The 13,694-nt window shown below is 42.7% G+C and overlaps 1 protein-coding gene across 3 annotated transcripts; it reads right to left on the bottom strand.

The window, feature by feature from the left end:
* Window positions 1–4,312: 4,312 nt before the first annotated feature.
* Window positions 4,313–12,990, bottom strand: alkbh1 (alkB homolog 1, histone H2A dioxygenase). 3 transcript variants are annotated; one of them, XM_061703589.1, is made up of 7 exons: window positions 12,786–12,990; window positions 12,180–12,288; window positions 11,886–12,048; window positions 9,770–9,922; window positions 7,480–7,570; window positions 7,114–7,307; window positions 4,313–6,366 (listed from the first exon to the last, which is right to left on the bottom strand). In XM_061703589.1, the coding sequence occupies exons 1-7, from the start codon at window positions 12,921–12,923 to the stop codon at window positions 5,940–5,942; spliced, it is 1,275 nt and encodes a 424-aa protein (XP_061559573.1). In that variant the 5' UTR covers window positions 12,924–12,990; the 3' UTR covers window positions 4,313–5,939. The 3 variants fall into 3 exon arrangements, with proteins under 3 accessions (XP_061559573.1, XP_061559574.1, XP_061559575.1); XM_061703590.1 differs by lacking the exon at window positions 9,770–9,922; XM_061703591.1 differs by lacking the exon at window positions 9,770–9,922 and having other exon boundaries at window positions 7,480–7,567.
* Between the last annotated feature and the right edge of the window lie 704 nt (window positions 12,991–13,694).

The following is a 13,694-nucleotide window of genomic DNA, read 5'->3' as shown; positions in this document are numbered from 1 at the left end:
CCAGATCCGGCCCACCACATCATTTTATGTGGTCCGCGAAAGCAAATCCTGTGTATTAACTTCATGTTTCAAATTACCTTCACTTAATAATGTTGCGGTATTGTAAGCATTTTGTGTTACCAATACCCCTTTTAAAATAAATTTAATAATACTGTAGTTGAAAAAACATATTTTTTATTGGCTTCTGATTTCAAAACTAGTTGGCCATCACTTTGTTGTGTATACATATATTAGGCGATAATTCATTGACAAGTATATGGGTTCCGTCATAAACGCCCTCCAAGGGAAGCCATAACTATGATGTGGCCCAGCACAAAAATGAGTTTGACACCCCTGGACTCAAGTGATTCACTTCTCTTGACTTCAGCGAAGGTAGTGTGAGTTTAGCTTGCACTTAGTGACGGTGTGAAGTGTGAATATGAATGGTTGTCTATCTTTATGGATCATGCAATTGACTGTTGGCCCATCCATGATGTAGTCCAGTGATTTCCAACCTTTATGAAGCCAAGGAACATATTTTACAATTGAAAAATCTCACGGCACGCCAACAAACAAAAGCGTCACAAAATGTGGATACATTAATTACTGTATGTACTTCGTGCCTTCTAATAGAAGAGCATTTATTTGTTCTGTCTGTCACTACGCCTCACTGGCATAAAGATACATTATTTCTTGAAAATAATTTTTGGAGCCATTCATTCAAATTTTATAATTTCCCACGGCACACTAATGTGGTTGAGAATCACTGATGTAGACCATCAACTCATCTACTGACTGTCAAACTCAACGTCTATGGGCCGAAGCCAGCTCGCCATATCATTTTATGTGGACCACCGGAGCTAAACATGCATAGTGTTGTCTTAAAATAAGAATAGAGTGCAGTACAGATATTTTATTACATAGCCAGTGTACAATCAGCTGATGACTTCACAGTGCTTCTTCACAGCGTGGAAAGGCAAAAATACTAATAATGCAGATGGACCGTTCCATGATGTTGATCATCGAATCTACGCACCGGAACAAATCCAAATTAAAGCCGTCAAACCTTATGACAGATGATGCTTTGAGTAACATTTATGAAATTATAGCTACTGTGCAGTAAGGAGAAGTAGACTTAACCAGTGTATTAGGTTAAAAACAATAAGACACTGTTTAACAATAATAAATGAAAAAAATAAGGGGCGCTTGGAGAAGGCGTTCGACGGTGTCCCTCCTGAGGTCTTTTGGGGGGTGCTCCGGGAGTACGAGGTACCGGACCCCCTAATGACCTGTTCAGTCCCTGTATGGCTGGTGTCGGCATTTTTGGTCTGTATTGCCATCAGTAAGTCAGATGTTTCCAATGAGGGTTGGACTCCACCAAAGCTGCCCTTTGTCACCAATTCTGTTCCTGACCTTAATGAACAGAATTTCGATGCACAGCCGCAGCGTTGAGGAATTCTGGTTTGGTGGCCTCAGAATGACTTCCCTGCCTTTTGCAAATGCTGTGGTTCTGTTGCCTTCCTCAAACCGCAATCTTCATTCTCGCTAGAATGGTTTGCAGCTGGGTGCGAAGTGTCTGGGATGAGAAGCAACACCTCCAAAAGACTACGGTCCTCAGATGGAAAAGGGCGAAGTGGCCTTTCCGGGTCGGGGATGAGCTTCTACCCCATGTGGAGGAGTTCAAGTGTCTCGTTCACATGGGAGTGAAGAATGGAGTGGAAGATCAACAGGTGGATTGATGCAGCATCTGCAGTGATGCGGGCGATCTACATTGTCACCGTTGCCCATGGCCACGAGCTGTGGGTCGTGACCGAAAGAACAAGATCACGGATACAAACAGCCAAAATGGGTTTTCCTCCACAGGATGTCCGGGCTCTCCCTTAGAAATGGGGTGAGAAGCTCAGGTCATCCAGGAGGGGCTCGGAGTGGAGCCGCTGCTTCTCCGCATCGAGAGGAACCAAATGAGGTTGCTCGGGCATCTGTTAAGGATGCCTCCTGGACGCCTCCTTGGTGAGGTGTTCTGTGCACGGGATCCACACAGGACATGCCGGAGGCACAATATGTCTCCCGGCTCCATGACTTCCATTTATCTTCTACAAAGGACTAATAAGGGCAGATTGATTTCCTTCCATCCATCCATTTTCTTCCGCTTATCTGAGGTCTGGTCGCGGGGGCAGTAGCTTTAGCAGGGACGCCCAGACTTCCCTCTCCCCAGCCACCTCATCCAGCTCTTCCGGGGGATCCCGAGGCGTTCCCAGGCCACCCGAGAGACGTAGTCTCTCCAGCGTGTCCTGGGTCGTTGCCACCAAGGAGCTTTTTAACCACCTCGGTGACCTCAACCCCAGAGTTAGGCGAGCCCGCCTCAGAGAACCCAGACTCTGCTTCCTCATGGGAAGGCGTGTCGGTGGAATTGAAGAGGTCTTTGAAGTATTCTCCCCACCGACTCACAACGTCCCGAGTCGAGGTCAGCAGCGCCCCGTCCCCACTATACACAGTGTTGGTGGTGCACTGCTTTCCCCTCCTGAGACGCCGGATGGTGGACCAGAATTTCCTCGAAGCCGTCCGGAAGTCTTTCTCCCTGGCCTCACCAAACTCCTCCAATACCAGAGTTTTTGCTTCAGCGACTACCAAAGCTGCATTCCGCTTGGCCAGCCGGCACCTATCAGGGGCCTCAGGAGTCCCACAGGCCCGAAAGCACTCCTTCTTCAGCTTGACGGCATCCCTCACCGTTGGTGTCCACCAACGGGTTCGGGGATTACCACCACGACAGGCATCGACTACTTTACGGCCACAGCTCCGGTCGGCCGCCTCGCCAATAGAGGCGCAGAACATGGTCCACTCGGACTCAATGTCCCCCACCTCCCCCGAGACGTGGGTGAAGTTCTGCCAGAGGTGGCAGTTGAAACTCCTTCAGGTGTTCCCCCCAATCACGCCCTTCCAGGTCTCACTGTCATTGCCCATGTGAGCATTGAAGTCCCCGAGCAGAACGATGGAGTCCCCAGCGGGAGCGCTCTCCAGCACCCGTTCCAAGAACTCCTAAAAGGGTGGGTACTCTGAACTGCTGTTTGGTGCATAGGCACAAAGAACAGTCAGGACCCATCCCCCCGCCCGAAGGCGGAGGGAGGCTACCCTCACGTCCACCGGGGTGAACCCCAACGTACAGGCGCCTCTCACCGTGGGCAACTCCAGAGTGGAAGAGAGTCCAACCCCTCTCAAGAGGACTGGTACAGAGCCCAAGCTGTGTGTGGAGGAGATTGATTTTAAAAAGTAACAAGAAAATAGTCATAATATTACAAGCATAGAGTCGTAACTTTAGAAAAATATGGATGTCTGAGACTGGCAGCTGCTGGATTTCCCAAGAGACCTACCATACAGGAGCTGGTCATATAATTAGAATATAATGAAAAAGTTGATTTATTTTAGTGTTCAAAAAGTGAAACTGATTATATTCATTCATTACACACAGACTGATATATTTCAAATGTTTATTTCTTTTAACTTTGATGATGACAACTGACAACTAATGAAAATCCCAAATTCAGTATCTCAGAAAATTTGAATATTACTTACAAAAAAAAAACGATACAAAAAAAATATTTCTTGAAATGTTGGCCAACTGAAAAGTATGAACATGAACAGTATGAGCATGTACAGCACTCAATACTCCTTTTGCACGAAGTACTGCAGCAATGCAGCGCGGCATGGAATTGATCAGTCTGTGGCACTGCTCAGGTGTTATGAGAGCCCAGGTTGCTCTTATAGTGGTCTTCAGCTGTTCTGCATTGTTGGGTCTGGCGTATCACACCTCTTCACATTTACATTTTCTGAGCTACTCAATTTCAGGTTTTCATTAGTCGTCACTTATAATCATCAGCATTAAAAGAAATGGACACTTGAAATATGTCAGTCTTTGTGAAATGAATGTATGCATTCCAAAAGTTTCACTTTTGGAATGGAATGACTGAAATAAATCAACTTTTTCATGATATTCTGATTATATGAGCAGCACCTGTATATTCATCCATAAAGTAAAACGAAATATTTGTTAAAACACTGGCTGATCGAATACATTTTATTTTGTGTAGTTCTTAACGTCGGGATATGTTTATGTTGGTATTATTAGGTATTTTTTTTTTGTAACAGTCCACCCTTTTCCCATATAACTTTAATCTCACAAAATATATTCTTTGCTTTTTCTTTCAAAATATCGCATCATACAGTGCCACCAGAAAGTAGTCACACCCCTTCACGTTTTCCACATTTTGCTGTTAGACTTATTCTAAAGCTGATTTGAGTATAGTTTTCCTTAAAAAAAAAAAAAAAACATCCCATAATGACAAAGTAAAAGTATATTTTCAGACATTTGTGTAAATTTATAAAAAAAAATGTAAACATTCAAACAATAGGTACATAAGTATTCAAATCCTTTGCTATAACACTCAAACTTAAGCCCAGGTCCATCTGATTTCCATTGATCATCCTTGAGATGCTTGTAAAACTTGAATGGAGTCCACCTGTGGTAAATTCAGCTGATTGAACATCATTTGGAAAGGCACACACCTGTCTGTATAAGGTCTCATAGTTGGCAGAGAATATCAGAGCAGAAACCAAGCAATGAAGTCGACAGACCTCCGAGACCTGATTGTGTCAAGGTACAAATATGGGGAAGGATACAAAAGAATTTCAGCAGCATTGAAGGTCCCGAAAAGCACTCTGGTCTTGATTATTCGAAAACAGAAGACGTTTGGAACCACAAGGACCCTTCCTAGATCTGGCGCCTTGATCAGAAAGGTGAATCCTATGGTCACTAAGGCGGAGCTCCAGTGTTCCCTTGCGGCGATAGGAGAACCATCCAGAAAGTCAGCCATTGCTAAGCCACTCCACCAATCAGGCCTTTATGATAAGAATGGCCAGACAGAAGCCACTTCTCACTAAAAAGCACATGGCAGCCCGCTTGGAATTTGCCAAAAGGCACCTTAAGGATTCTCAGACCTGCAGGAAAAAAAACAGTCTGATGAAACCAAAACAGAACTTTTTGGCCTGAATTGCAAGCATCATATCTGGAGAAGCAGCAGCAATGCTCATCACCTGGCAAACACCATCCCTACTGTGAAGCATGCTGGTGGCAGCATCTAACGTTGGCAGCCCCAACTGTGGGGCTTGTTTTTTTTTTTTGCTGCAGGAACTGGGCGACTAGTCCGCATAGAAAGGTAAGGTGACAGCTGCCAAATATAGAGAAATTCTTCAAGAGAACTTGCTCCAAAGTGCTCTGAAACTCAGACAAGGGTGTCAATTCACCTTCCAACAAAACAATGACCCAAAGCACACATTCAAAATAACAAAGGAGTGGCTTCATGAGCAGCCTGTGAATATCCTTGAGTGGCCCAGGTAAACGAACATCTCTGGAAAGCTCTAAAAACGGCTGTCCCACCACGCTACCCCTCCAACCCGAGTGACCTTATGAGCATCTGCAGAGAAGAATGGGAGAAAATGCCCCAAAACCGGTGCGTCAAGCTCATAGAGACAAACCCAAAAGAAGAGGCTGTGATTGCTGCCAAAGATGCTTCAACAAAAGATTAAGCCAAGGGTGTGAATACTTATGTACCTATTACGTTTCAATGTTTATATTTTCAAGAGATTTGCACAACGGTCTGCAATGTTTACTTTGTCATTATGGGATCATTTATGTAGACTTTTTAAAAAGTATACTCAAATCAGCTTTAGAATAAGTCTGTAACAGCAAAATGTGGAAAAAGTGAAGGGGTGTGAATACTTTCTGGTGACACTGTAATTCCGGTATTTATTGTATATTTAAAAAAAAAAAATCTATTCAATGTGACCAAAATATTCCTTCATGGGCTATGGAAAAATTACACCTGTGTGTTTTGAAAGCAAAAAAAAAAAAAAAAAAAAAAAACGTTTTGTAAACAGTATTCTAAAAAGTCCTAGACTGGTCTACATTATGTGTTTTTAATATTAAATGAGTCACTTTTCCGTCTCCTCTTCATACGGTCTTCGTCATCTTCTTGGCGCACCTCTGGATGGCCTGGAAGAGGAGGCGTCTCTGGGAAGCTCTGCCCCTCCCCCAGAACCTGTCTGACAGTCATGTTGATTCTGGAACTGTGGATGTACCTGGCACACACAGCCCAGTCCTCCTCTGACACCTGCTCCACAACAGCGCCGCCCTGCCAGCCGGAGTGCCAGCCGCACCGATCGGTCTCGAGCGCTTCCACTTTCCGGTGTGTTGGAACAATGCGAGGCACGGCGTGGTAAAAGAGGCGACTCTGCCCCGACATGACCATCAGATCTCCGCTGTGCATGTACATGGCGGTGGGAGTGTCCTGTCGGTGGGTGCCACCCAGGAGGAAGATTGCTGACTGGCCAAAACTGGTGGGAAAAAAAACAACATGTTTATGTCTTTACAGTAGGGCTGCACGATATATTGTTTGAGCGTGGTCATCGCAATGTTCGCGTGTGCAATAGTCACATCGCAGGACTCTGCGCAACGTTAGTGTATTGATATGCAGTCAATCAACTGTAATATTAATTAATGGCCAGCAGAGGGACCTAATGAGATTGGCACCGATGTTACGGTAAATTATAACCCATCAAAAACACCCAAGGAGCAGCCCGAGTGTTGTTTTTTTGGTAGGGTAACTCTTATTAAGGACACGGGAAACCATTTACACGCCTGGATTTACTCTCTCTTCAGAATATGACGAGTGACTTGCATGTTGGAAACCCTTACACTTGGACGGATGTGGGAGAGCCACGGCATTATTGAAGGGACAAACTAAAAGGTGTACACAACAATGTGTTTTGCTTAAACAAATGCACTCAAATGTGGAAATACTAATGCATATGATCAAACTGGTGTAAAATAACAGATTGATTAAAAACAAATGAATAGTGTCAGGAATGTGCCAATGACTCTACCGTATAACTCGGCCATGAAAATAAATGAATGAAAATAAACTTCCTGTCTGACTGGACTATTGCTCAATATTACAGTGCATTTAAATATAGGTAGACTTCATAAAAATGACTCCGTATACTTCGGTATTACAAACTAATGTATTACACTGTATTACAAACTAATGCTACAGCATTTTCACTTAACTCAACTGACCTTACCTGAAAGACAGCAGCGGGCGGCTATGATCTAACTCGGATTCATCCACGTGGATTCCCAAAGAGGAATCCGACTTGTAGTAGTTGAGGATTCCAGCCTGTGCAATGAAGCCTGGGAAGCCACAGGCGGTTGCTATTTGGTAAGACAGGAGGTGGAGCTCAGTTGGGAACGGAGTACAGTGATTTGCAGAGTAAGTCTATGGGGGGAAAAAAAGCAACAACAAATATTTTTGACACGTAAAACATAAATGTGGATTCAGTAGTATCGTTACGGTTTTCCGTACACGTTAAATGAAATGACTTTGGGGGACAAAGTGCTTTCTTTATGGATTGAAGTAACAAGTAATCCACCTTAACAACTTAGGGTACCTTGCTGGTCCAGTTGTAATGATAGCCCAAGGTGACCCAGCGCAGCCTCTCCAGAAGAGTTCTGGGCTCTCTCTTTCCAACAGAAGGACTACTGGAGGAGAAATTAAAACATACACCGCACTTTATAAACGGGCTGCGGAAAATTTTAGACCAAGAAACGTATTGCCATTGTGGTCCGTGCTATATATTACGAGGAAATGCAACAATTTGCACTTTGGAACATTATTGGTAATTCAACACAATAATTTTCCTTGAGCAACTTTTCCAAAAAGTGTAATCATTCCCATTATATTTATAGTGATACTGTCATGAGCTATCATTGTAGTTCCCGTTTTGGAGCTCGGGCCCCTCTCGCCCTGGAACTGGACATGTGCCTAAGCTATGCAAACGTGAAACATTTTAAGAAGCGGAAAACGGAGATCTGAATATGTTCCACTGGATTTGAGCAGAAAATGGTAGGGCTGGGCATTGCTAAGAACCTCGCGATTCGATTTCAATTTGATCTTTATGTTGCGATTCGATTCTATACCGATTCTTTAGGGTGGCAAATTCGATACGATACTGACTTAAATGTTCTGAAATCGATAGAGGACAAAGTATTAATACACAAATAGGAGTACATTTGGACAATTTTGAAATATTGCTTTTTGATGCCATGTAACAATATGTTGTATTTTACATCACAGTTTAAAGCAATACATCTAAAATAAAAACATTTGCACATCACTTAAATGGAGGACAAAAGTAAAAAAATATTGCAGTTGTACATAAACGGAAAAGGTAAAGTCCACGTAAACTTCAATTTCCTCTTAGAAATTATAATAAAAATGCGCAATAACTTACTTGCTCATATGGGGTACAAGTTAAAACAGAATGAGAGCTCCGTATTGAAAAAGTAACGTGCATCGATACTTAATGTTTCTGGACTTATTAGGGTGAGTACTGTTATTTGCAGGGTATTTAAGTAATCCCGACTGAAGTAGCATGTTTGCGGCATTGTGAGACAAGCCAGGACCAGTACTTTCTTCGTCAAACCCATTCACCTGTTCAGTCGGCCAACAAGTTGGCTATATTGCTCCCTTCCCGTGTAGGGGGGCTCTCGTCTGCAGAACATTTTGACGCAAATTCCCACTCATTTGAATGGAAATGAGAAGTGACAGTTACCAGAGGTGGAAAGAGTAGCCAAATATTGTACTCAAGTAAGAGCACTGTTAGAATAACATGGCTGAAGTAAAAGTAGTACTCCAAATAATTACTGGAGTAAGAAACAACTAAAAAAACTACAAGTGAGGTTTTTTTTTTAAAATTTATTTATTATTATTATTATTATTATTTTTTAAATCAGAGCATGAACGTCAACGAAAATAAAAATTACATAAAATATGAATGTGCAATTTCAGATATTGCACAGGTATAATGAGATGTTCTGTTTTAACTGGTCTTTTCCTCGGTTAAATAAAGTTTTCATAAAATAAATACAAATAAATCTGCTTGCACAAGGACGCACTCCCTCTTATAACTGGCATGTGGCTGTGTTCAGAAGTAGCACATCACATTCAAACTCATATTCAACGGGAGTCCACAAACATTGAAATTTTTAAGTGATAAAACAATACATGCGGAGGTAGGGCCTTACAGAAACATGATTTGCTTTATCCGCTAAAATGACTCTGCTATGAAAAAGCTTTTTGCTGACCAGACTTCTTGATAAAGTGTGTGAGCGAGAGAGAGAGAACAAGATGCATGTTTTACAGTTACTTTTGTCCATAAAATAGGCCTCATGTTGCCAAATGCACAGCCAAAACAACAGCAAAAACATCTGCAAATTACCGGAAGGTGTTTTCTCAAATTAGAAGTCGACTGAAATATGAACGTTTGGGCAGTGGCAAAGCTACGTTTGTTAAAGCTGTTGTTTTCCGTAGTCTGTAATGTGAACACGAGTCGTGTGCGGCTGTCACGACTCACTTTGATTGCCCGCGGAGCCCGTAAGCAGACTTTGTGCGCAGACGTGACTTTCTTGAGTCGTTTGATTGGTGAACTGGTCAAACACCGTGGTAATCATATTGGATTGGAGCAACGGCGCCCAATGCGGACGTCGAAAATGATTGCGCACGCAATTATTGATAAATGAAAGTCGCGAGCAGCATGTAGATTATTGTAACGGAGTAAAAGTACCGTTTCTTCTTCACATAAATACTCGAGTAAAAAAGTATGCTTGATTAAATCTACTCTGACAAGTACAATTTGTCCAAAATGGAAATGTAATGGAGTAAATGTAGTGTGTTCCTACCTGCCTCTGCAAGTTACAGACGTAGCTCTTTCTGTCGACTTTGATGACTCCAAAAGCGCGATCTTGACTCCGTGTGCGTTTCCGGGCCGGCGGCTTGTGGCGTGTTTTCGTGTTGCAATTGCATATTGTGGTTGGAGTGTCTTTTGTCCATGTCTGTGTTCCAGATTTACAGGGGAATCCAAAATGACCCCAAACGTCAGATTTAAAAGGAGACGTCGCCCGCTTCACACTGCTGCTTCTGCAGCCGCTGTTTGCTCGAGTAGCCATTGTGTTTGGGTTTCGTCCATACAACGCGAACCACATGCACAGCGCCAGTGGCCAGGAAGTGAATTGATTAAGGATATTTGCTAAATTGATATTGAATTGGGCAGTACGGTGCCTCACAGTTCTGAGGACCGGGATTCAAATCCCGGTCCCGCCTGTGTGGAGTTTGCATGTTTTCCCCGTGCCTGCGTGACTTTTCTCCGGGTACTGAGGTTTCCTCCCACCTCCCAAAAACATGCATGGTAGATTAATTGAAAACTCTAAATTGCCCGTAGGTGTGAATGTGCGAATGGTTGTTCATATGTGCCCTGCGATTGGCTGGCGACCAGTTCAGGGTGTACCCCGCCTCTCGCCCGAAGACAAACCTAGTGAGGAGAAGCGGTACAGAAGATGGAGGGATACAGAATCGCGGGAAGAATTGCAATGCATCACTGAATCGATATTTTGACCCACCCCTAGAAATTGATGGAATGATGCAACAAGTTTTTCACACCTGGATTTAGGGGTCCTCTGCCATTCCTCCTTGCAGATCCTCTCCAGTTCTGTCAAGTTGGATAGTGAACGTTGGTGGACACACATTTTCAGGTCTTTCCAGAGACGCTCAACCTTGGCCAGATCTGTGCCTTGCCACGATTCTGTCTCTGAGCTCTTCAGGCAGTTCCTTTGACCTCATGATTCTCACTTGCTCTGACATGCACTGTGAGCTGTAAGGTCTTTTATAGACAAGTTTGGGGCTTTCCTAATCAAGTCCAATCAGTATCATCAAACACAGCTGCACTCCAATGAAGGTGTAGAACCATCTCAAGGATGATCAGGAGAAATGGACAGCACCCGAGTTACGTATGAGTGTCAAAGCAAAGGGTCTGAATACTGATATTTCAGTTTTTCTTTTTTAATAAATCTGCAAAAATTTAAACAATTCCGTTTTTTTCTGTCAGTATGGGGTGCTGTGTGCACATTAATGAGGAAAAAACGAACAATGATTTTAGCAAATGGCAGCATATAACAAACAGTGAAAAATTTAAGGGGTCTGAATACTTTCTGTACCCACTGTGTGTGTGTGTGTGTGTGTTTATTATCCACCCATCCATCCATTTTCTGTACCGCTTATCCTCACTGGGGTCGCGGGCGTGCTGGAACCTATCCCAGCTATCTTCGGGCGAGAGGCGGTGTACACTACGAACTGGTCGCCAGCCAATCGCAGGGCACATAAACAAACAACCATTCGCACTCGCATTCCCACCTATGGGCAATTTAGAGTTTTAGAGTCTACCATGCATGTTTTTGGGAGGTGGGAGGAAACCGGAGTACCCGGAGAAAACCCACGCAGGCATGGGGAGAACATGCAAACTCCACACAGGAAGGGCCTGGATTTTAACCCCGGTCCTCAGAACTGTGAGGCAGACGTGCTAACCAGTCGTCCACCTTACCGCCTCACAGAAATATATACAATTACCATCAACATACTCCCCCCCCCCCCCCCGCTGCAGCGTATTGTAAATACTTTCCCCCCCTATGATTGCACTGCAAGCAACAGTTTTATATATATATAAATTATAGGACACGAATTGCCTTCAGATGTATTGAAGTTAGAAAGTGTAATGTTTAGGACCATGGCTAATTTTCCACTGAATCTAACTTGAAATAAATAACTTATTTCTGTATCTTTTTTAATAATAATAATTATTATTATTATTATTACGTGATGAGTGATTTGTTCTTGACATATAAATAAAAATAAACTTCAGGGCTAGACTGAGAGGTTGATCTCGCCTTTAGTTCCTCTGTTTTAAGGCTATCAACAAGGCAATGGTTTTGGTAAGCAGAGGGAGTCAAGCTAGACTTGCCTCACCTGAGGTTGGGTACACTCTTGTCCCAGATGTCCTGGGTATCGATGGGAGACATGTGCATGTCCAGGTTGCAGACATTTGGCTTCTGAGGGTAAATCTTCAAACACTGGCGAACCCAGAAGAGCTGAGAGCCGCGAAGGAACGGGTTAGTAATGAATATGAACCCTGGAAAACACACAATAGAAGAATAAGCCAAAAAGAAAGCTCCTTTAAGGAGAAAGTGTACCGATGTTTTGAGTTGACCATTTAGGATTTTCATGATCTCAAGGTTGTAGTCAGACTCTTCATCAGTTCACCTGGGTAGCCTTGCAAGTTGAAGGCTTTCCAGTCTTTGACAGGACGTAATCCAACCTTGGCAGCATCGCCATCGCTCACTGCAGCTGGATCTAGTTTCACTGGAACTATCTGCCACGCATGCACACAGAATTCAGTCTAATTTTCTGATCTGTCAGGACCTGGGCTTTGGTTCTCTGTGTGGCGTGCAACACAAAATATACAGTAGCGATTTGAAATTCTGATTAAGGGATTGTATTTATTTATTTACTTTTTATTTTATTTGAATAACGCTAAAAATACAAAATTTGACTATCGTGCCATGCATTTTGAGATGTGTTGATGCGTGTGAATTTAGGTTCAAGATCTTGCATGGACTTCATTTCTTGTGAGTTGGATTTCTATTGTGAATCTATTGATCAGAGTTCAATCTAGAGAAGCTACATTGCTACCTGGAAAGACGTTTTCTATTGTAGGATAATCATGGAGTAAAATAATGTTTTATAGGACAAATTTAGACTATTCATTATTTTTATTTTGATCAGAAAGGGTGAAGGTAAAGTATTAATTGCCACATGCCTCGCATCAAGAAAACAGTTTAACTTGATGGATGGGTATTTTTGCTTCACCTTGTCAGTCGTCACACACTTGGAAAAATCAATAACATCGCTGAAATCCGGCGGAGGGTTTCTTCGCTTGTACAACTTGAATATCTTTCTGAACGCATCCTCTCCAGTCTCCACTATGGACGCCGCCATCTTGGCCATGTTCGGTTTCTACTTCTACGTCACAAGCTGGCGCAGCACTGCCACCGGCTGGTAGGGAGGTGCGATGATTCCCACATCCGTGACAGATATTATCAACTGGCGACTGACAAAGAGAATAGTCGAAGTGATAAATCGTCTAAAACACATGTGGGAATTCGTTAATGTTGTGTATTTAAATAAATAAAAAATGGTGAGATTTTTAAGGGACGAGAATTTACTGATTTATTTTTATTTTTTTTTGTAAAGATGAGGAGCAAAGGGGAAAAGCGAGCAGGATGAAGGCATAAGGTCATGAGTGGAATAAAGGGGTGATTTGGGGAATACCGGAGGAGGTGTCAATGGAGGAAATTAAATTATTTAATGTTTAGACTGACTCTGAGCCACACTCCAGCACAGTAGATGGCGGTAATGCATCTTGAACGTTTGTTGCCACCCGCCAACAAAGAAGAAGAAGCAGAATCCAAAGAAAGAAGAAAGAAGTCAGAATTTGAGTTTAGAAATATCTCCTTATCCAACCAAAACTGAAATTGGTGAAATTTGTTTCTCCTTAAGACGCAATAATAATCGAAATGTGCCCACATTATTTCGTAAAGCTGTTGCATGAATTCCATACGTAGTTTAATTATTGGAATATTCTTGTTGATAATCTTGACTGTCAAAAAAAATTGGTACTGACCTGCAAAATATTTGATTAACAATAAAGTGAAAAAGTGAAAGTATCATTTCAAATAATAATAAGGATTAACCTTGTAATTTTTTTTCTACAACGGT

Source organism: Phycodurus eques, chromosome 18 (assembly GCF_024500275.1).
Source record: "Phycodurus eques isolate BA_2022a chromosome 18, UOR_Pequ_1.1, whole genome shotgun sequence".
Classification (NCBI taxonomy): Eukaryota; Metazoa; Chordata; class Actinopteri; order Syngnathiformes; family Syngnathidae; genus Phycodurus; species Phycodurus eques.
Note: the sequence above shows the minus strand (reverse complement) of the source record. Positions and strands in the feature narration are given on the sequence as shown.